The sequence below is a fragment of the Thamnophis elegans genome, chromosome Z (assembly GCF_009769535.1).
Source record: "Thamnophis elegans isolate rThaEle1 chromosome Z, rThaEle1.pri, whole genome shotgun sequence".
Lineage (NCBI taxonomy): Eukaryota > Metazoa > Chordata > Lepidosauria > Squamata > Colubridae > Thamnophis > Thamnophis elegans.
In genome coordinates this window covers 5,342,385-5,363,698 of record NC_045558.1, presented here as the reverse complement: position 1 = coordinate 5,363,698, position 21,314 = coordinate 5,342,385, and the positions used below count along the sequence as shown (strand labels likewise).

General features: G+C 43.9%; 1 protein-coding gene across 1 annotated transcript; it reads left to right on the top strand.

The window, feature by feature from the left end:
• The first annotated feature begins 209 nt into the window (after nucleotides 1-209).
• LOC116520632 (growth hormone-releasing hormone receptor-like) lies at nucleotides 210-17,873 on the top strand. Its single transcript, XM_032234904.1, has 9 exons — nucleotides 210-251; nucleotides 768-921; nucleotides 4,169-4,229; nucleotides 7,616-7,685; nucleotides 9,306-9,397; nucleotides 10,562-10,691; nucleotides 12,390-12,431; nucleotides 15,610-15,729; nucleotides 17,694-17,873. The coding sequence occupies exons 1-9, from the start codon at nucleotides 210-212 to the stop codon at nucleotides 17,871-17,873; spliced, it is 891 nt and encodes a 296-aa protein (XP_032090795.1).
• The last annotated feature ends 3,441 nt before the right edge of the window (nucleotides 17,874-21,314 follow it).

The window sequence follows — 21,314 nt, the reverse complement described above, 5'->3', positions numbered from 1 at the left end:
TTATTTCTATTAGGTATTATAACAGAAGGTTATAACGAAGTGTCAATATAACTGATACTTCACATCCTGACAGCAGTGAGAATGGTGTAAGCACAGCAATGGAAAAGTGTAAAACACCCCTTCAGAAAAGGAGATAATAAGGAACATGCGCAGAAATGGATAAACTAATGTTAGAATTAAAAAAAAAAACAAAGGAGAGACAGAATAACATGACATGTGGAACCGATTTTATCAATGGCTGGAAATACGAGGTGGGAGTTGAAAGATGAAAAAACTAGGCTAAGTAGAACTGGAATGAGATATTATATATGTATAAGAGCCGAGGTGGCGCAGTGGTTAGAGTGCAGCACTGCAGGCTACTTCAGCTGACTGCAGTTCTGCAGTTCGGCTGTTCAAATCTCACCGGCTCAAGATTGACTCAGCCTTCCATCCTTCCGAGGTGGGTGAAATGAGGACCCAGACTGTGGGGGCGATAGGCTGACTCTGTAAACCGCTTAGAGAGGACTGAAAGCCCTATGAAGCGCTATATAAGTCTAACTGCTATTGCTGTTGCTATTGTTAGAATGAATATGTTGGTCGAAGGTATTGTACGAGACTAGAACTGTGTAAGTAGTATATATGTCATCTGTCTTTCGCTTCGGTTTCTATGGTGGATGAAATGCCAGGACGATCGCACTGTGTTTGATAAACCTAAATGTAAATAATAAAAATATACTTTAAAATAAAAGGAGAAGTTCCCTTCAGCTGTCTCCTTGCTTCATCCACAGGTCGGATGTAAGATGTCGGTTGTGTTCCTCAACTTTTTCACCATGGCAAACTTCATGTGGCTCTTAGTAGAAGCTCTCTACCTTAACTACCTTCTCCTGTCTTCGTTCCCCCAAGGAAGGAAATACTACTGCTGGCTGGTCCTCTTTGGATGGGGTAAGTCAAGCTGAATTCTTCACCCACCTTCTTCCCTAGTTTTCTTCTTTCTTTTAAGGGATGGGATTAAACCACGAACACTAAAGGGATATCATCAGCATGATCTAGGGAGCCAGTAAGGAACCAGGTTGAAAGTGGGGGGGGGGGGGGGCGGTGAATTCTAATCCTTCCTTAGGCAGGAAAGCCAGCTGGGAGACTTTGGGCCAATCGCCAGGAGACTGGGAGTCCTACTTAAGCCTTAGGCATACAAGCTGACTGGGTGACTGTGGGTCAATCGCCAGGAGCCTGGGATACCTAGTTCTGCCTTAGGCATGGAAGCCGACTGGGTGATTTTGGGCCAATTACCAGGAGCCTGGGAGTCCTAGTTCTGCCTTAGGCATGAAATCCAGCTGGGGGACTTTGGGCCAATCACCAGGAGACTGGGATACCTAGTTCTGCCTTAGGCATGGGAGCCGACTGGGTGTCTGTGGGCCAATCACCAGGAGACTGGGAATCCTAGTTCTGCCTTAGGCATGAAATCCAGCTGGGGGACTTTGGGCCAATCACCAGGAGACTGGGATACCTAGTTCTGCCTTAGGCATGGAAGCTGACTTGGTGACTTTGGGCCAATCAACAGGAGACTGGGAGTCCTAGTTCTGCCTTAGGCATGAAATCCAGCTGGGGGACTGGTCCAATCACCAGGAGACTGGGAGTCCTAGTTCTGCCTTAGGCATGAAATCCAGCTGGGGGACTGGTCCAATCGCCAGGAGACTGGGAGTCCTAGTTCTGCCTTAGGCATGAAATCCAGCTGGGGGACTTTGGGCCAATCACCAGGAGACTGGGAGTCCTAGTTCTGCTTTAGGCATGAAATCCAGCTGGGGGACTTTGGGCCAATCACCAGGAGACTGGGATACCTAGTTCTGCCTTAGGCATGGAAGCTGACTGGGTGACTTTGAGCCAATCACCAGGAGACTGGGAGTCCTAGTTCTGCCTTAGGCATGAAATCCAGCTGGGGGACTGGTCCAATCACCAGGAGACTGGGAGTCCTAGTTCTGCCTTAGGCATGAAATCCAGCTGGGGGACTGGTCCAATCGCCAGGAGACTGGGAGTCCTAGTTCTGCCTTAGGCATGAAATCCAGCTGGGGGACTTTGGGCCAATCACCAGGAGACTGGGATACCTAGTTCTGCCTTAGGCATGGAAGCTGACTGGGTGACTTTGGGCCAATCACCAGGAGACTGGGAGTCCTAGTTCTGCCTTAGGCATGAAATCCAGCTGGGGGACTGGTCCAATCACCAGGAGACTGGGAGTCCTAGTTCTGCCTTAGGCATGAAATCCAGCTGGGAGACTTTGGGCCAATCGCCAGGAGACTGGGAGTTTTAGTCGCACCTTTAAAAAAAGCCAACTGGGCGACTTAGGGTTTATTTCTTTCTCTGAGCCGTCCCACCCCACAGGGTCGTAATTATGGGGAAAATATGTGGAGGAAAGTGTGTTGGATATGTTTGTCACATTGACTTGTTTGTAAAAATAATAAAATAATAATAAATAAAAGGTGGGATACACATAAACAAACTCGTGATGGATATAGAATTATCTGTCTTTTGCCCAAATCCTTCCGCCGTTCAACCAAGGGAGACAGAAGGGTTCTAACTGCTAATTTCACTCAGGGTTGAAAATAGCTTTCTCTAGTTGAGCTTCAGCATATAAAATCCATATTTTTGCATCACCCTGTGGAGTCGCAGGAACTTGTCTTTAAAACCTTCAGACTTTTTTTTCCCCAAGCACATTTTAATTTGCTTCTGCTTAGCTCAAACTATTAATCTTTTTTTAAAAGGTGAACCTGCAGAAAACGGGTGCAGATTCTCACACGAGCTCCCTGTGCTTCTGAACAATACCGCTAATGAAGGAATTATCAAGCGAGACAAACAAGCTAGAAGTGTATGATGGAGATGGACAGTTAAGATGTTTAAGAAAGAAAGAGAGGAGGGCAGGAAAAGAGAAATAAAGAAATAAAGGAAGGGAGGAAGGAAAGAAAGAAGAGAGAGAGAGAAAGAGAGAGAAAGTAAGAGAGAAAGAAAGGGAAAGAAAGGGGAAAAGAGAAAGAAAGAACAATAGAGAGAAAAAGAAAAAAGGAAGGAGAGAAAGAGAAAGTGAGTGAGAAAGAGAGAATGAAAGACAGAGAAAGAGAGAAAAGGAGGAAAAAAGAAAGAACTAGACAAAGAGAGAAAAAGAGAAAGAAAGAAAGGAAAAGGAAAAGAAAAGAGAAAGAGAAACAAAAAAGGCAAAGTGAAAGAAAGAGAAAAAGAAAAAAAAGAAAAAAGGGAAAGAAATAAAGTAAAAAAAAGAAAGAAAAAGGGAAAGAAAATGGAGAAAAAGAAAGGGAAAAAGAAAGAAAGAAAGAAAGAAAGAAAGAAAGAAAGAAAGAAAGAAAGAAAGAAAGAAAGAAAGGCCAAATTTAGGATCTCTAAAGACACTCCCACCAATACTGACATGGCAAGCCATTAGTTTATAAAAAAATAATTGCAAATCCCCCTCCTTTCTGACACTGATGATGTTCCCTAGTAGAGTCATGAAATGTCTGGGGAAAAAAACCCCAAACTCAGAGACCACCAAGGAACCCACCGTTAGAGAAATCTCAATGAAAATTATGACACACCTAGTCCTCAACTTAAGACCACAATTGAGCCCAAACTTTCTGTGGCTAAATGAGACAGTTGTTAAAGTGAGCCTTGCCCCATTTTACAACCCTTCTTGCCCCAGTAGTTAAGTGAATCGCTGCAGTGGTTAAACCAGTAAGATGGTTGTTAAGTGAATCTGGCTTCCCCGTCGACTTTGCAAAAGGGGAATTTGGGACACTACAACCGTCATAAATACAGGTCAGTTGCCAAGCGTCTGAAATTTTAATCATGTGACTATGAGGATGCTGCAGCCATTGTAAGTGTGAGAAATGATCCTAAGTCCCTTTTTTTTCAGTGCTATTGTAACTTAGAACAGTCACTAAACCAGCAGTTGTAAGTGGAAGTCTACCCATGTTTTGTACAAAGCTGTTTGATGAACTAACTGAATTTTGGGCTCTAGCTAGTTCTGGAGCGTTTCACTGCAATTTGTAAAAGCAAAATGTAAAATATCGATTTTTCTTTTCTCTCTCTCCCCCCCCCCCCAACCTCCCGCTGCAAATTCGGTTCTCTTTGGTGAATCCCCGGGTGGGGGGGCAACCCTGGGCAGAGTTGAATGCATTCACAAATTCTCTTCCTTCTCTTTTTTTCCTAGGTCTCCCAACATTCTTCACCACTCTGTGGATATTCCTGAAAGTGTATTTTGAAGATGTTTTGTAAGCCAGACCTTTTTCTCAAATTGCTGCAACGTTTGTGTGTTTTGTGTGTGTCTCTCTGTGTGTGTGTATTTGTGTTGTGACTTGCTAGTGGCCAGCAGAGCTGGTAGCAGACTCGGAGAGTGAGGAGGCTGGGGAGGAAGATGGGCCAGTCCTGGAGTCTGGGGAAGGCTCTGAGGAGGGCTCTGTGTCAGAGAGGCAGAGATGGGGCCAGGGCCATATGTCAGTTATCAGCTGCCTTCGGAGTCAGACATCAGTGAGGCAGAAGAACAGCTGGAGCCTGTTCTCAGTGTGCGTATGCGCAGAGTGACCAGACAAAGGGAACAGCTTAAGAAAAAGGGTCGACTTGGGAGTGAGGCCACAGGTGGACGGTGAATGGCCCCTCCCAGAGGGAATAAAAGAGGAGTGAAAGGGGAGGGGAGTTTGCAGGAGAACATTAGTTCCCTTAATTGGTTTGTGACTCTCCGAGACTCCTGGCCAACTTTTGCAGATATGGGCCTGTCAACTCTCCAAGCCAGATAAGGTCTGTGACTGTAAATCCTCCCTTGAAAGATTTTGCTGTAGGTGAATGAGCAGAATTCACAGTCAATTAATAAAAGATGTTTTTGTTGGGAACAGGGGTTTCCTTCATGCTCCCGGGAAGCTTCGGTCAGAACAATTTGGGTGTTTAAGTTAAGGGTGACTTTAAGTTAAGCCTGCCAGGATACTGACCAGAATCGAAGGGGTGTCAAGGCAACCCACTAATGGTAGTCCTTGACTTACAACAATGACCATTCAAAGTTACAATGGCAGTGAAAAAAGTGACTTATGACTGTTTTTCGCACTTATGACCATTGTGACACCTCCGTGGTTAGTTACATGATCAAAATTTCAGGCGCTTGGCCACTGAGTCATATTTATGATGGTCCCGCGTGGTCCCCTTTTGCGACTGTCTAATGAGCAGAGCCAATGGGGAAGCCGGATTCACTTAACGACCGTGTGGCTAACTTAACAACTTTAACAAAGAATTGATTCATTTAACAGCTGTGGCAAGCCAGGTCGTAAAGTGGGGCAAGACTCATTTAACAAATGTCTCACTCAGCCACATAAATTTTGGGCACAAACATGGTTGTAAGCCAAGGACTATACCTGTGCTCCAAAATCAAGGGCGTGGGGAAGAGATGCACCTTTTTTTTAAATTATAAAAGCAAGATTTTTTTATTATTAAAAGTGGTTTTTATGTGGTTTTGAATGGAAGCTTAGGCGTTTTTCATTGATGGATGTTTGGCTGGGAGTGGGGGGAGTCAGGCAGGAGGGGAAGGGAAGGAAGCCATGGGGGCCAAGAAGGAGCTTAAATCAGCTATTTCAAACATGCAACTCTTGGCATCATCAGAAGGTGGTGCCAGCAGGCAATGTGGCCAGATTGCTCCCTATGCCCAGCTGGCTTGGCATGTGAATATTTGATGGTGGTCATACATGCAAGGATACGCAATCAATTTGTGTAACCACTTTGTAAAGGAAGGAAATATGGAAGGAAGGAGGGAAGAAAGGAATGGAGGGAGAGAGGGAGGGAAGAAGGAGAAACAGAATGTGTCAGCCTCTGCTTCGCTGTTGCTTCAGCTGCCATGAAACGGGGAGGGAGGGCATGGTATTTGGGAGGGGTTACTCATTGTGCTGGAGGAAGGTTCTGGAGCTCAGCTGCCTGTCGGACTACGCATGAGTAGGAGATTCCCGCCAGGACTAACGGCACCGACATTCCATCTTCGTGATGCCTTTTGAAGTTATCTCACACCTGACACTTGGGAGAATTATGATTGGACTGTAACTGAGATGCCAAGGGGTGGGGAATGGGCTATTCTATATATCGATCGCTTTCGCGCCTAAATAATCAGACTTCGCTGCGCTATGCCTTTAATCATTTATAATTAGTAAAAGTACACTTGATTGCTACACATGGAGTCTCGTGGTCTTCTTTCCTAATTATCTAATGGAGAGGTTTTGACAGAATGGAAGGAAGGAAGGAAAAATGGAGGGAAGAAAGGAAGGGAAGGAAGGAAGAGAAAAACAAGAAAGAAGGAAGAAGAAGGAAGGAAAGGAAAGAAGTAAGTAAGGAAGAAAAAAGTTAAGAAAGGAAGGAAGGGAGTAAGAGAAAAAAGGGAAGGGAAGGAAGGAAGTTAAAAGGGAGGGAGGGAGGATGGAACGAAGAGAGGAAAGAATGAGAGAGGAAGAAAAGAAGGAAAGAAAGACAAAGGGAGGAGAAGGAATGGCAAATATGAAAGGAAGGAAAGAAGAAAAAGAGAGAAAAAGAAAGGGATAGAGGAGGGGGGAAAGGAGGGAGGAGGAAGGAAGGGTGGAATGAAGAGAGGAAGTAATGAAGGAGGAAGGTAGGAAAGAAAGAAAGGAAGGAATGGCAAAGAGAAGAGATGAAAGAGAAAAGAAGGAAGGAAAGGAAGGAAAGAAGAAAGGAAAAAGGAGGGAGGGAGGGAGGGAAAGAAGAAAAAAGAAAAGGAAGGAAAGGAAAAGGAAGAAATGAGAGGGAGGGAGGAAGGGAGGAAAAGGAAAGAGAGGGGAAGGAAAGGAGGAAGAAAGAGCAAGAGAAACAAGGAAGGCCTAGGCCATTTCAGACCAATGGCTGTCCAGTCTCTTCTTAAAGACCTCCAGGGATGGAGCACCCACTACTTCCGGAGAGAAACCGTCCCACTGATTAATTGTTCTCGCCACAGGAAATTTCTTCCTAGTTGTAGATGGCATCTTCTAGTTAATCACCTCAGAGGTAGCAGTCACAATAATCAGATTGTCTCAATGCTCTCTGCTTGCTACAATGGCATTCAAATTTGTGTGAATATGAACAGCAATTTCTCTCTTCAGTCTGATGTCCTCAGAAAACCTGCAGTCCCTCAGAAAACAGACCCAAGGAAAAGGGAGGAAAATCTCTCTATATAAAAATGGTGTGTGTGTGTGTGTGTGTGTGTGTGTGTGTGTGTGTGTGTGTTTTCCAGCATAACTCTGGAACACCTTGAGCAATTTCAACCAAACTTGGTACACAGATAACTTACTCTCTGGAAAAATATACTATGGTGATAAGACATCCCTAACACCCCTCAGGGTGTGTTCTTTTAACATAGAGCCTGTTGTGCTTTAAAATGGCTTCTACTGTACAAGCACAGTGGAGTTGCCATGGTAGCAGCTTCACCTTACTCCACCAGGGGGCTCCCTCTGGTAAGGGGGGAAATCCAACATTAGTAATTACGTTTGGTCTAGACTCTAGACAGTTGTGAATGTCTACTACAGGGCTGGGATAAACAAATAGCGGAGCAACGCTGAGCGAACAGCTAGCCTAATATAAAAAATATCTGTTTACATAAGCAGTCACCATCATGAGTCTCTCTCTCTCTCACACACACCAGGTGCTGGGACGCAAATGAAGATTCCCCTTACTGGTGGGTCATCCAAGGCCCCATCATGCTCTCTGTTGCGGTCTGTATCTGGTTTCCAGTTTACTTTATGTCAGTGGTGGGAATGGCAACTGGTTTTGCTGCATATCTATCCATCCATCCATCCATCCATCCATCCATCCATCCATCCACCCACCCACCCATCTATCCTATTCTTTCTTTCTTTCTTTCTCTATCTATCTATCTATCTATCTATCTATCTATCTATCTATCTATCTATCTATCTATCTATCTATCTATCTATCTATCTATCTATCTATCTATCTATCTATCTATCTATCTATCTATCTATCTATCTATCTATCTATCTATCATCTATCTCTCCTATTCTATCCATCCATCCATCCATCCATCTATCCTATTCTTTCTTTCTTTTCTTTCTTTCTTTCTTTTTCTTTCTTTCTTTCTTTCTTTCCTTTCTTTCTTTCTTTCTTTCTCTATCTATCTATCTATCTATCATCTATCTATCTATCTATCTATCTATCTATCATCTATCTATCCTATTCTATCTATCCATCCATCCATCCATCCATCCATCCATCTATCCTATCCTATTCTTTCTTTCTTTCTTTCTTTCTCTATCTATCTATCTATCTATCTATCTATCTATCTATCTATCTATCTATCTATCTATCTATCCTATTCTATCTATCTATCTATCTATCTATCATCTATCTATCTATCTATCTATCTATCTATCTATCTATCTATCATCTATCTCTCCTATTCTATCCATCCATCCATCCATCCCTCCATCTATCCTATTCTTTCTTTCTTTCTTTCTTTCTTTCTTTCTTTCTTTTTCTTTCTTTCTTTCTTTCCTTTCTTTCTTTCTTTCTCTATCTATCTATCTATCTATCTATCTATCATCTATCTATCTATCTATCTATCTATCTATCCATCCATCCATCCATCCATCCATCCATCCATCCATCCATCCTATTCTATCTACCTATCCTATTCTATCTGTCTGTCTATCATCTACCTACCTGCCTGCCTGCCTGCCTGCCTGCCTGCCTGCCTGCCTGCCTGCCTACCTACCTACCTACCTACCTACCTATATTATTCTAGTCTAGTCTGGTCTATCTATCATTCTATTCTATCTATTCTATTAGATAGACAGAATAGAATAGATAGATTCTACTAACAACGCCCAGGGTTCCATACATATGTGGACTTCAACTCCCAGGATTCCATGAGAGAGAGGGAGGGAGAGAGAGGAGAGGGGGGGGAGAGAGGGGGGGGGAGAGAGGAGAGAGAGAGACTTGGTGCTCTCTGAGCTTGGTTGTTCCCTTGCAGACATTTCATTACCCAAACTACATAACACCATCAGCGCTAGACTTCAGTCCCCACAATTCCAAGCTGGCTGGGGAATCTTGGGAGTTGCAGTCCACCCATCTTACAGTGGCCAAGGTTGAGAAACACTATATATTAGTCGCTGTTATTTCACTATGTCTCCCAAATCACGTCTTAATGTGGACTTCAACTCCCAGAATTCTTCAGCCAGCCATTTTTGTCTGGGGAATTCTGGGAGTTGAAGTCCAATGTCTTAAAAGTTGCCAAATTTGTGAAACAAAGCGTCATCTCTTTATTTCTGCAACCTGCACATTCTCTGTTTTTTCTGTTTCCTCCACACCAACAGGTCAATTTCATTCTTTTCATCAATACGATTCAAATCCTGTTGAAAAAACTGAATCCCAGAAACATCACTTTGAACAACTCATTTCAATACAGGTAAGACAGCAGAGGAGAAACAATAAAACAGGTTGGAAAATTATTTCCTCCTCCCTCCCCCCCCCCAAAAAAAACCCAATCTGTTTTTGAACAAGAAAATTTGGAAGAAAAGTGAAATCTACCAAAGTGCTTATATATTTTTATTTTCAATTTCATTCATGTCACTGTGCACGTTTTTTGTTTGTTCAAATTGTAGTTTAGAGCAGTGGTCTCCAACCTTGGCAACTTTAAGACTTGTGGACTTCAACTCCCAGAGTTCCTCAGCCAGCTTTGCTGGCTGAGGAACTCTGGGAGTTGAAGTCCACAAGTCTTAAAGTTGCCAAGGTTGGAGACCACTGGTTTAGAGCATGCTTCATGTAATCGGGAATTTTCAATGCACAATATGAATAATTTTTTAAAAAAATGAAGAACAGAAGAGACGATAAGGAAATGTGGGCATTACCATCTAAAGATTGCCTGGAGAGGAAGGAAGGAATAGCAATAGCGCTTAGATTTCACAGTGCTTTTACACCCCTCTTTAAAAGGTTTACAGAGTCAGCCTATTTGCCCCCCAACAATCTGGGCCCTCATTTTACTGACTTTGGAAGGATGGGAGGCTGAGCCAACCTTGAGCCGGTCAGGATTGAACCGCTGGCAAGTGGGCAGCACTGCATTCTAACCACTGCACCAACACCAGAAGGAAGGAAGGAAGCTAGCATTTAGAGCTTAGAACCTAGAATAATTTTATTTTCACTTTAAATGTATACTAGTCGGCATACATGATTAAAATGAAATTTCATTGCATACAGCTCTCAAAAAAAGCTGGAAAGAAAGAAAGGGAGGGAGGGGGAGATTTCTCGAAAGAGAGAGAGAAAGAAAAAGAAAGAAAAACAGGGAGGGAGTGGGGAGAGGGCGAGAGAGAGAGAGAGAGAGAAAGAAAGAAAGAAAGAAAGAGAGAAAGAAAGAAAGGAAGGAGGGGGGAGGGGGGAGAAAGGGGGGGGGCGTTGTTTTATCCATAAATACTGTATACTGGATGGTCCCATAGAGAAGACTAGGCTGACTCCATCGGAGTACCCGACTGCCCTCTAGTGGCCATTGCTACTTAGAGTTCCTTCAGTTCTGTAAACTTTGCTTTTCCTTCTCTCCACGCCCCGCCACCCCCCACCTCAACCCCTCCTCCCCTAGACGCCTCTCTAAGTCGACCCTGCTTCTCATCCCCTTGTTTGGGACCCATTACATCATCTTCAACTTCCTGCCGGAATACAGCCACGTGGGAGCCCGCCTCTACTTGGAGCTGTGCGTTGGATCCTTTCAGGTGAAGCATCACTCATTTAAAAAAAAAAAAAGCATTATTATTATTATATACTTTATTCATTAAACATGAAACTGAGCATTCAAAAATTCATTACAAATACCAGTGACTGGAGCTAATGGTTTGATACAGGTTGCTGCCAGCGTCCTAGGTATCAACCAAGGACCTTCTTAAAATAATAATCATCTTCTTCTCCTCCTCCTTCTCTTTCTCCTCCTCCTCCACTATTCCTTCTCCTCCTTATCTTCCCCCCTTCTTCTCCTCCTTCCTCTCCTTCTCCTCCTTCTCCTCCTCCTGTTCCACTATTTCTTCTCCTTTTTATCTTCCCCTCCTCCCTCTCCTCCTCCTCCTCCTCCTATGATGATGATGATGATGATGATGATTATTATTATTATGTCTTTTATTCATTAAGCATGAAACTCAGTCAAGTGAACATTTAAAGATGTGTCAAAAATTTCATTGACTGGTGCCAATGGTTGATACGGTTTGCTGCCAGCGTCCTAGGTATCAACCAAGGATCTTCTTAAAATATAAGATGTTCTGAGTAGGGCAGTTTTTTGCAATTCCGCTGGTGTTATTGCAGGAAGCTGGAATTTGTGGATGTATCTTGTAAAATTTTTGGACATAGTGCCAAGTGCCCCGATGACAATGGGTGTTGTTGTTGTTGTTGTTGTTGTTGTTGTTAGCGATGCATTTAAATAAAAGAAAACGGAGGATGGCTTTGTCAGCTCTGTGAGAAGTCCTCGACGTATGACCACAATTCAGAAGACAAAGCTTCTGTTGCTAAGTGAGACACTTCTTAAGTGAGTTTTACCCCGGTTTACAACCTTTCTCGCCGCTGTTGTTAAATGAATCACGGCAGTGATACAATTAGTAACACAGTTGCTAACCAAAAAAATTCTGTTCTTCAGCACGCCAGTTTTGTTAAGTCAGTTTTGCCTCAATTTTACAATCTTTTTTGCCACTGTTGTTAAGTGAATCATGAGGTCACTAAGCGAATCATGTCACTAAGCAACTGGATTTCTCCTTTAAATTTGCCTTTCAGATGCTGGCTGGGATGATTACAAACAGTGCAAGTTTAATAAACACATGTCAGGTGCTAATCATAAAATCACTTTTTTTCATGGCCGTAACTCCAAGCCATTGTTAAACAAAAGGTCGTAAGTCAAGAACTACCTGTAACTTTTTCCTGATTCATCTGTATGGTTCTGTACTATATGGATACATAGAATTGCTGGAAAGAAGGAAATATTCACTTGTGTTTGTGAATACATTTTAGTCCTTGACTTACAACCATTAGTTACAATGGCCCTGAAAAAAGTCACTTAGGACCGTTTTTCACACTAACGACCGCTGCAGTTTTGCACACTTACAACTGCTGCAGCAGCCTCATGGTCATATCATCAAAACTCAGATGTTTGGCCACTGATTCATATTTATGACGGTTTGCAGTGTCCCAGAGGCACAAAGTCAAGGGGAGAAACCAGATTTGCTTAACAACCTTGTTATGAACTGAACAACTGCAGCGATTCACTTAACAACCATGGCATGAAAGGTCCTAAAACGGGGCAAAATTCACTTTCCGTCTCGCTTAGCGGCAGAAATTTTGGGCTCTGTTGTGGTCGTAAATCGAGGAACACCTGTATATCCAAAGGCATGGAGACCGAGGCCGACTAACTTCTGTGTTTTTTTCCTATTCAGGGCTTCATCGTTGCTGTTTTGTACTGTTTCCTAAATCAAGAGGTAAGGACCTTAACCGTTGTCGAGATCTCTGTGGCTGCAAAAGAGAAGCCATTATTTCTTTTTCCCTCAGGTCAAACACAGGCCTTATGCGGGCGGTTTGGTCTACTCCATTTAGGGAATATATATATCACTGTCTTAGAGATCAAGGCTTGGAGGAACTCGGAGAGAGTTCCAAGGAGAATTAAATTGCCATAAACCGTTTTTAAATTGTCTTTAAAAATAAAATAAAAGAGGCACTCAGAACAGAAGGAGAAAACAGTGTTTCTCAGTCACAGGATGTGTGGACTTCAATTCCCAGAATCCTTTAGCCAGCCAGGCGGTGAGTCGAAGCCAGGCATGTTGGTTGAGGAATTCTGGGACTCAAAGTCCACGCAGGCTGGCTAGGGAATTCTGGAAGCTGAAGTCCACAAACATTAGCTGGAGAATTCTGGGAGTTGAAGTCCATGCATATTAAGTATAACCTTTATTGCCGTTGTACCTAAATACAACGAAATTGGTTTCAGCCTCACTGGCGCAAAATTATAGCAGAAACGAAAAAGAAGATGAAAAACTAGCGTGTGCATGGAGTGATTGTGGTGGTATTTAAAAGTCTCACAGCCCAAGGATAGAAACTATCTTTAAACCTCTTGGTTCGGCTGGCTATACTTTGATGCCTTCTGCCCGATGGTAGAATTGCAAAGAGACACTGACCAGGGTGTGAATCTTCTCTGAGTATCTTCCTTACTCTGCCAAAGCACCGAGATCTGGCGATGTCCTCCAGTGGTGTCAGAGGGCAGCCAATGATTTCTTGTGCCGAATTGATCACTCTGTAGTGCCTTCCTATCTGCAGCTGTTAAATCAGCATACCATATTGTAATGCAATATGCGAGGACAGAGCCGAGGTGGCGCAGTGGTTAAATGCAGCACTGCAGGCTACTTCAGCTGACTGCAGTTCTGCAGTTCGGCTGTTCAAATCTCACCGGCTCAAAGGTTGACTCAGCCTTCCATCCTTCCGAGGTGGGTAAAATGAGGACCCAGATTGTTGGGGGCAATATGCTGACTCTGTAAACCGCTTAGAGAGGGCTGAAAGCCCTATGAAGCGGTATATAAGTCTAACTGCTATTGCTATGTTGGACCGATAAAAAGAGGTCATCGGCCGTTGTTCCACCTGATTTTGTCGCAGGACAAAATCTGTTGGGCCTTGCCAATCACCAGAGACGTGTTGTTTTTCCAGCGGAGATCTTGACTAATGAACACTCCCAAGAATTTAAAAGAGGGGACCCTCTCCACACGGCCCCCCTCGATATACAGTGGGGCAGGCTCCTCTCTGTGCTTCCGGAAACCTAGCACCATCTCCTTTCTCTTACTAATATTTAGATGTAAGTTGTTTCTTGAGCACCATGTGGATGATACCTTCTGGACTTCTTCCCCCTATGCTGATTCGTCCCCTCCAGTTATGAGAACCCTGCACCGTTGTGTTGCCTGCAAACTTTATTATGATGTTGGATGGATCAGAGGATATGCAATCATATGTATACAGCAAGTACAGGTAGGGGCTGAACTCACAGCCCTGTGGGGAGCCTGTGCTGAGCTTCAGCGTGGAAGATGTAAAGGACCCAACCCTTAATGTTTATGGACGATCCTCCTCCGCCAGGAAGTCTTTGATCCATTCACAAGTGAGGGGAGGGAAATTCAGGCCGGTCAACTTTCCAATGAGAATGCCTGGTAAGACGGTGTTAAAAGCCGAGCTATAGACTATAAAAAGCATTCTGACATAATTCCCAGATTTCCCAAGGTGGCTCAGTGCAATATGGAGAGCGGTGGTGATGGCGTCCACGTTGCTTCTGTAAGCAAACTGATATTGATCAAAATTTGGTGGAAGGCAGGGACCTGAGATGTTGTAGGACCAATCTCTCAAAGCATTACATCATATTGGCTAGGGAATTCTGGGAGTTGAAGTTCACAAACATTGGCCGGGGGAATTCTGAGAGTCTTAAATCCGCACGTCTTAAAAGTTGACAAGGCTGAGAAATACTGCTTTCTCCCACTCTTTTGAGTGCCTCTTCCCTGAACTTGAGATGGATGAGGCAAATTTTGGTAGCTCTCAAACGATGCTGTCATGCAGGAAATCTATTTATGTGGTTGCTAGGAGTTGAAAATGACTTCTCAACACATAATGAATCAATCAATCAGTCGAGGAAGACCAAAAACACAGTGGGAGAGATTTAAGAAAATGCAGATCCATGGGAAAATATATATATATATATTATAAATTCCTCATTTAGGCTAGTCTAGGGTGAGTTGGGGGGCATATACATATTAATACATAATACAGGAAGTCCTCAATTTATGACCACAACTCACCTCAAAATTTCTCTTGCTAAGCAAGGAAGATGTTTACTGAGTTTTGCCCCATTTTACGACCTGTCTTGCCACAGTTGTTAAGTGAAACACTGCAGTTGTTCGATTAGTAACACGTTTGTTACGAGAATCTGGCTCCCCCATTCCCTTTGCTGCTTAGAAGGTCGCAAAAGGGGATCACGTAACCCTGGGACACTGCAACCATCATAAATATGAATCAGTTGCCAAGTGTCCAAATTCTGATCATGTCACAAGTCACTTTTTTTCAGTCACTAAACCGAACTGTTGTGGAGAACTAAAGTGGAGAACTAAACGAACCGTTGTAGGCGGGGAACTAACTGTATTTCATTATTAACTTTGGTATCTATTTCTAGTTATAGGCACTCCTCGACTTACAACCATTCTTTTAGTGGCCAGCCCTGAAAAAAAAAGAAAGTTATGCCCAGTCCTCACACTTATGACTTATCCCCACACCTATGACCACCACACCATACGTGATCAAAATTCAGTTGCTTGACAACTGGCATGTTTTTATGACAGCTTCAGTGTCTCGGTTTCGTGTGATTCCCCTTTTGCAACCTGACGAACAAAACCAATGGGGAAGCCAGATTCACTTAACAACTGCGTGACTCACTTAACAGCTGCAATGACTCACTTAACCATTCTGTCCAGAAAGGTCGTAAAATGGGGCAAAAAATGCACTTAACAACTGCCTCGCTAGGCAAAGGAAATTTTCGGCTCGGTTGTCAATAGTCCTCCGTCAGAAGTCAAGGACTACCTTATAAAACTAAGAGATAATTATTTTTTTCCAGTAATGGCGGCTATTGTTATTTTCAAGGTACAAACGGAACTTTGCCGGAAATGGCGAGGCAAGAATTATGAATGTATGATGCCTTCTAGGAGGAAGAAGACCAAATGGACGATGCCCACCAATTCCGGGATTAAAGTGACAAACTTGGCGTGTAAGACTTAATTCAGATCCGCGTTTTTCAACCTTGACTGCTTGAAGATGGATTGGACTTCGGTTCCCAGAATTCCCCAGACAGCAAGACTGGCTGAGGAATTCTGGGAGTTGAAGTCCATGCATGCTGAGGAATTCCGGGAGCTGAAATCCATGCATGCTGACTGGGGAATTCTGGGAGCTGAAGTCCATGCATGCTGAGGAATTCTGGGAGATGAAATCCATGCATGGTGACGGTGGAATTCTGGGAGCTGAAGTCCATGTATGCTGAGGAATTCTGGGAGATGAAATCCATGCATGCCGGCTGAGGAATTCTGGGAGTTGAAGTCCATGCATGGTGACGGTGGAATTCTGGGAGTTGAAGTCCATGTATGCTGCTGACTGGGGAATTTTGGGAATTGAAGTCCATGTATGCTGAGGAATTCTGGGAGTTGAAGTCCATGCATGCCGACTGGGGAATTCTGGAAGCTGAAATCCATGCATGCCGGCTGGGGAGTTCTGGGAGTTGAAGTCCATGCATGGTGACGGGGGAATTCCGGGAGTTGAAGTTCGTGTATGCTGATTGGGGAATTCCGGGAGTTGAACTCTACCCCTCTTCAAGCAGCTAAGGTTGATCAACACCGAACATGTGAATAGCAAAAGTACAAATCCACAGCCAGATCCCACTCCGAACTCGGAGATTCATCACGATTTCTTCAAGGCTGCAGCTCTCATCCACAACGGAATCACCTCATGCCATGATTTTCGATGTGAAGCGTTGTGTTAAATATTGTGTAGGGTGTGGATTTGCAGGCGTACGCAACCCCACACCCCTCGCCTTCTTAACCAGAAGTGTGTTGCTCTGTGACGCAACGTAGAGTGGCTACAAGGAGCCCTTGAGTTTACAATGATTCGTTTAATGACTGTTGGAATTTACAACAGCACTGAAAAGATCGACTTAGGACTGGTCCTCCCACTTATGACCATCGTAGCATCCCCAAAGGTTCGGATACTGGACAACCATGTATGAATGATGGATGCAGGGTTGTGGGGTCATGTGATTCCCCCTTTGCAACTCCCCCAGCCAAGTCAATTGGGGGGGAGACAGATTCACTTAATGACCACGTGACTCACTTAACAACTAGAATGATTTGCACAACATCTGTGGCAAAAAAAGGTCGTAAAATAAAAGCATGGCTCACTTAACAACCCCCTGCTTAGTAATAGAAATTCTGGTGCTAATTGTGCTCATAATTAGGGAACTATCTCTAATGAGAAGCTCAGCATTTAGCGGCAAAAGTTTGAAATCGGCCCCTGCTTTAGTGCAGCTGCTGGTCTGAGCTGGAAATATAAGGGCAGAGGATCCCTCGACTTACGACCGAAATTGTGCCCTAAATTTCTGCTGCTAAGCAAGCCAGTTGTTAAGTGAGCTTTGCCCCCTTTTAAAAAAAAAACTTTTCTCCCGCAGCTGGATCGCTATATTTAAGATAGCAACACAGATTGTTAAGTAAATCTGGCTTGACCTTCGACCTTGCTTGGCGGAAGGAGATCACGGGACACAGACACTCACTCTCTCTCACACACACACACAAAATATCGCAACCCTCATAATAATGGCAGCATGTATTGACTGCGGGGATACGGCAATGTCGTGGAAAAACAGTTGTCAGTAACTTTTTGAAAGTGCCGTTGTAACTTAAGACCGTCACTAAGCGAATGATTAGTCGAGGGCTACCGATATGCTTTGCTCAACCCTCTTAACAAAAAAAAAAAAAAAATGTAACCTTGGTTTATACGCGTAGTAGACAATCTGGTTGTGTTCGGACTGTTTTGGCGTTGTGTTTTAACTACGTGAAGATGCTCACCTGTTGCCTTGTTAAATATCCCTCACCTGTCGGCCCCCCAAGCAACCCCCAGCGAACTCAACAGTTGTGTGATTGCTTTCCATGGGCCTCTTGCTTCTCTATTATTGCCCTCTATAGGTATTTGGGCAAAACATCATCGCCTTGACGTACTATCTTGGAAACCGCCGTTGCGTTGAGAATTGCTTCTGTGTGGTTGTGTCTTCAACAGTGAAGGCTTGTGTTACTTTTTGCATGGCTCAATGCTACAAAACGCACAAAACGGGTGGCATCAAAAATAACCCCTCCGTGCCAGCTTAAAGAGTAGATACGGGCACGTGGGAAGGACTTTGTTTATTAATGATGCTCTCATTGTCTCATGCAGGGATCTTCAAAGTTGGCAACTTTAAGACTTCTGGACTTCAACTCCCAGAATTCCCCGGCTGGGGAATTCTGGGAGTTGAAATCCATAAGTCTTAAGAAATTGCAAACTTAACAGCAATTTCTTAAGACTTGCGGACTTCAACTCCCAGAATTCCCCAGCCAGGGGGAACTCCCAGAATTCCCCTGGCTGGGGAATTCTGGGAATTGAAGTCCACAAATCTTAAGAAATAGCCAACTTTGGAGATCCCTGATTTTAATAGAAACGATCAAATATAAGAACACATTTTCAGTCACAGGCAGGTTATTCAAAAAAAAAAACAGCGTGGAACCGCTGACCCCCTTTTTCTCAAGTTGGGGCCAGACAGCCGTGACAGCCCTATAGTAGTCCTCGACTTATGATCGTCATTGACAATTCCGGTCGTAAATCGTGACAGTCGTAACGCAGATCATCATCGGACAATCAATCCAATTTTATCATCTTTTTCGTGGTGGTTGTTAAAATGACCACAGCGGCGATAAAGAGACAGTCATGATTGTTCAGTAAACGGCAAAGGTCGTTAAGCGAAGCCATCACTTGGTTCGGGCAGTTTTGCTGGAAACCAGAAGCACATATATCTGTTTTAGTTCAAACGGTCGTAAATTTGTGGTCATCTCACTGCGGGGCATAAATTTAGGCCAGTTGCAAAGCCCATATGGCCAGGCAGAGAGGTGGACATTGGAACTTTGTAACCATGTTGTAAGTACCCTTTTTAGAGGGTGCGTCATAACTTTGCATGTTCACTAAGTGACTGATCATAAGTCAAGGACAACCTGTATTTCATTAGGATGAACATTACAGGCATTTAATATGCACCGGGAAAGTGACCGGTCATAAGTCAAGGACTATCTGTGTTTCATTAGGATGAACAGTAGAGGTCCGTGTAACGTGAAGCAGAAGTTGAACGTAAGATGGTCAACTTAGATCTGTGATGGCGATACTCTCTGTGGGCATGTGCACCATCTCCAGTTGCACTTCGCGGGCATCAGAATGCCAGAAAACGGCGCGAAAATAGCAATAGCAGTTAGACTTATATAGCGCTTCATAGGGCTTTCAGCCCTCTCTAAGCGGTTTACAGAGTCAGCATATCGCCCCCAACAATCCGGCTCCTCATTTCACCCACCTCGGAAGGATGGAAGGCTGAGTCAACCTTGAGCCAGTGAGATTAGAACCGCCGAACTGCAGATAACAGTCAGCTGAAGTGGCCTGCAGTGCTGCACCCCTAACCACTGCGCCACCTCGGCTCTTATGACCCCAAAAATGACCCCCAAAACAGCCAAAAACATTTTCACGCCGTTTTCAGACCAATTTTTGGGCTGTTTTCAGCCCAAAAAAATCTAAATCTAAAATCTTTGGATTTCTGGCACTCCAGTGTGCATAAATGCATGTGCATGCACATGCGTTCCGGTTTGGCCACTGGGCGCCGAAAAGGTTTGCCATCAGTGACTTAAATGGTCTCCTTTGTAGTTTAGATACCATAACCCCTGGCTGCCCCAGAGACAGATAAACAAAGACGGCGTGGCAATTTGAAATCTTGGGTCCCATAAATATATATTCCAGGGTAGAAAGAAGCCATGCGCACCACAACGTGACCCCCGTGGAGACTTTCCATTCTTCTGGTCTCCTGCCTTCTGCTAAGCTTTTCTGGAAGGTTTGAGAAGGCAAGTCAAATGGGTCATGGATCAGAATCAACATGGACAAGATTTGGGGCAACAAGACGTAAGGATGGGAGAGAATATTTGTAGCTCACGGTTGACTGGTGGAGTCCTTGGTGTTCTCCAACTTGGCTGTTTCCCTCCAGATGTTTTATGACCCTACTAGGCAACATCATCAGTGCTACAAGAGAGTGTGCGAAGGGGAGGAGGAGGAGGAGGAGGAGGAGAAAAGCAAGGAGAAAGCAATGACTGTGGGATCCTTGGTACTCTCTGAGCTTGGTGGTTATGTCGCAGATGTTTTATCACCCAACTAGGCAATATGATCAATGCTAGAAGGGGGTATGGTGTGCAGAGGAAGAGATAGAGCGGGAGGAGGAGGACTGTGGGGTGCTTTTTGAGCTTGACATCTCATGACCCAACTAGGAAACACCATCAGTGCTACAAGGGAATGGGGTGTGCAGAATGGAGGAGGAGGAGCGGGGAGGAGGAGGAGGAGGAGGAGGAGGAGGAGAAGAAGAAGAAGAAGAAGAAGAAGAAGAAGAAGAAGAAGAAGAAGAAGAAGAAGAAGAAGAAGAATTATTATTATTATTATTATTTTGGTGTCCTTGGTGTTCTCTTGAGATTTCATGACCCAACTAGGCAACATCATCAGTGCTAGGAGCTGCAAAAAAACTCACTCCCTCCTAGAACTGATGATATTACCTAATTGGGTCATGAAATAACCAAGCTCAGATAGCACCAAGGACCCCTCTTAAAATTAGAGCTGTGATCTATTGAGATTCTGCTTCGTTGGAATTTGGGGGCTCAGGATGGGCCAATGTTAAGAATACATCTAGAAATGTACTAAAGAAGCCCTTGTTCTTTGTGAGTATATTGCCTTAAAATGAATAAATTTTCCACAATTCCGATCACCCTGTGTGTTTCCTCACTCATTAAGTGCGGAATAACCAACTCTTGACGTCAAGGAGCAACCAGTGTATCTTCTTAACATCTGATTTGATGGGTTGCAATCTTAGAGGGACTAAGAGGTTGAGCTTGTTGATCAGAAAGGTTGGCAGTTCAGCGGTTCGAATCCCTAGTGCTGCGTAATAGAGTGAGCTCCCATTACTTGTCCCAGCTTCTGCCAACCTGGCAGTTCGAAAGCACGTAAAAAATGCAAGTAGAAAAATAGGAACCACCTTTGGTAGGAAGGGAACAACGTTCCACTCGCCTTCGGCGTTGAGTCATGCCGGCCACATGACCACGGAGACGTCTTCGGACAGCGCTGGCTCTTTGGCTTTGAAATGGAGATGAGCACTGCCCCCTAGAGTCAGGAACGAGGAGAACCTTTACCTTTTTACCTTTTTAAAAATCTCAAAAGTTACGGAAACTTCATCCTTGAGTGTCCTCCAAAGAATTCCTGTTTATTTACAGGGAGAATGCGGCCACTAATCACAATTGAAAAGGTGGAAAATCGATGTCTATGGATGCCTGGAAGACCAGGGTGTAAATTGGACAGGCAGAAAGTGTTAGATTGATCATATTCATGTAATTATCTTGAAGGAAAAAAATAATGAAGTTTTCCTGGCTCTTGTTTAATGTGGCTTTGAAGTAGAAGGAACAAGAATTAATTCAGGGAACTTGTCAGATTACATCTATGCCCTCCAGCAATTAATTGAGTTTTCAGTCCCGCGAAGAGAAATTATC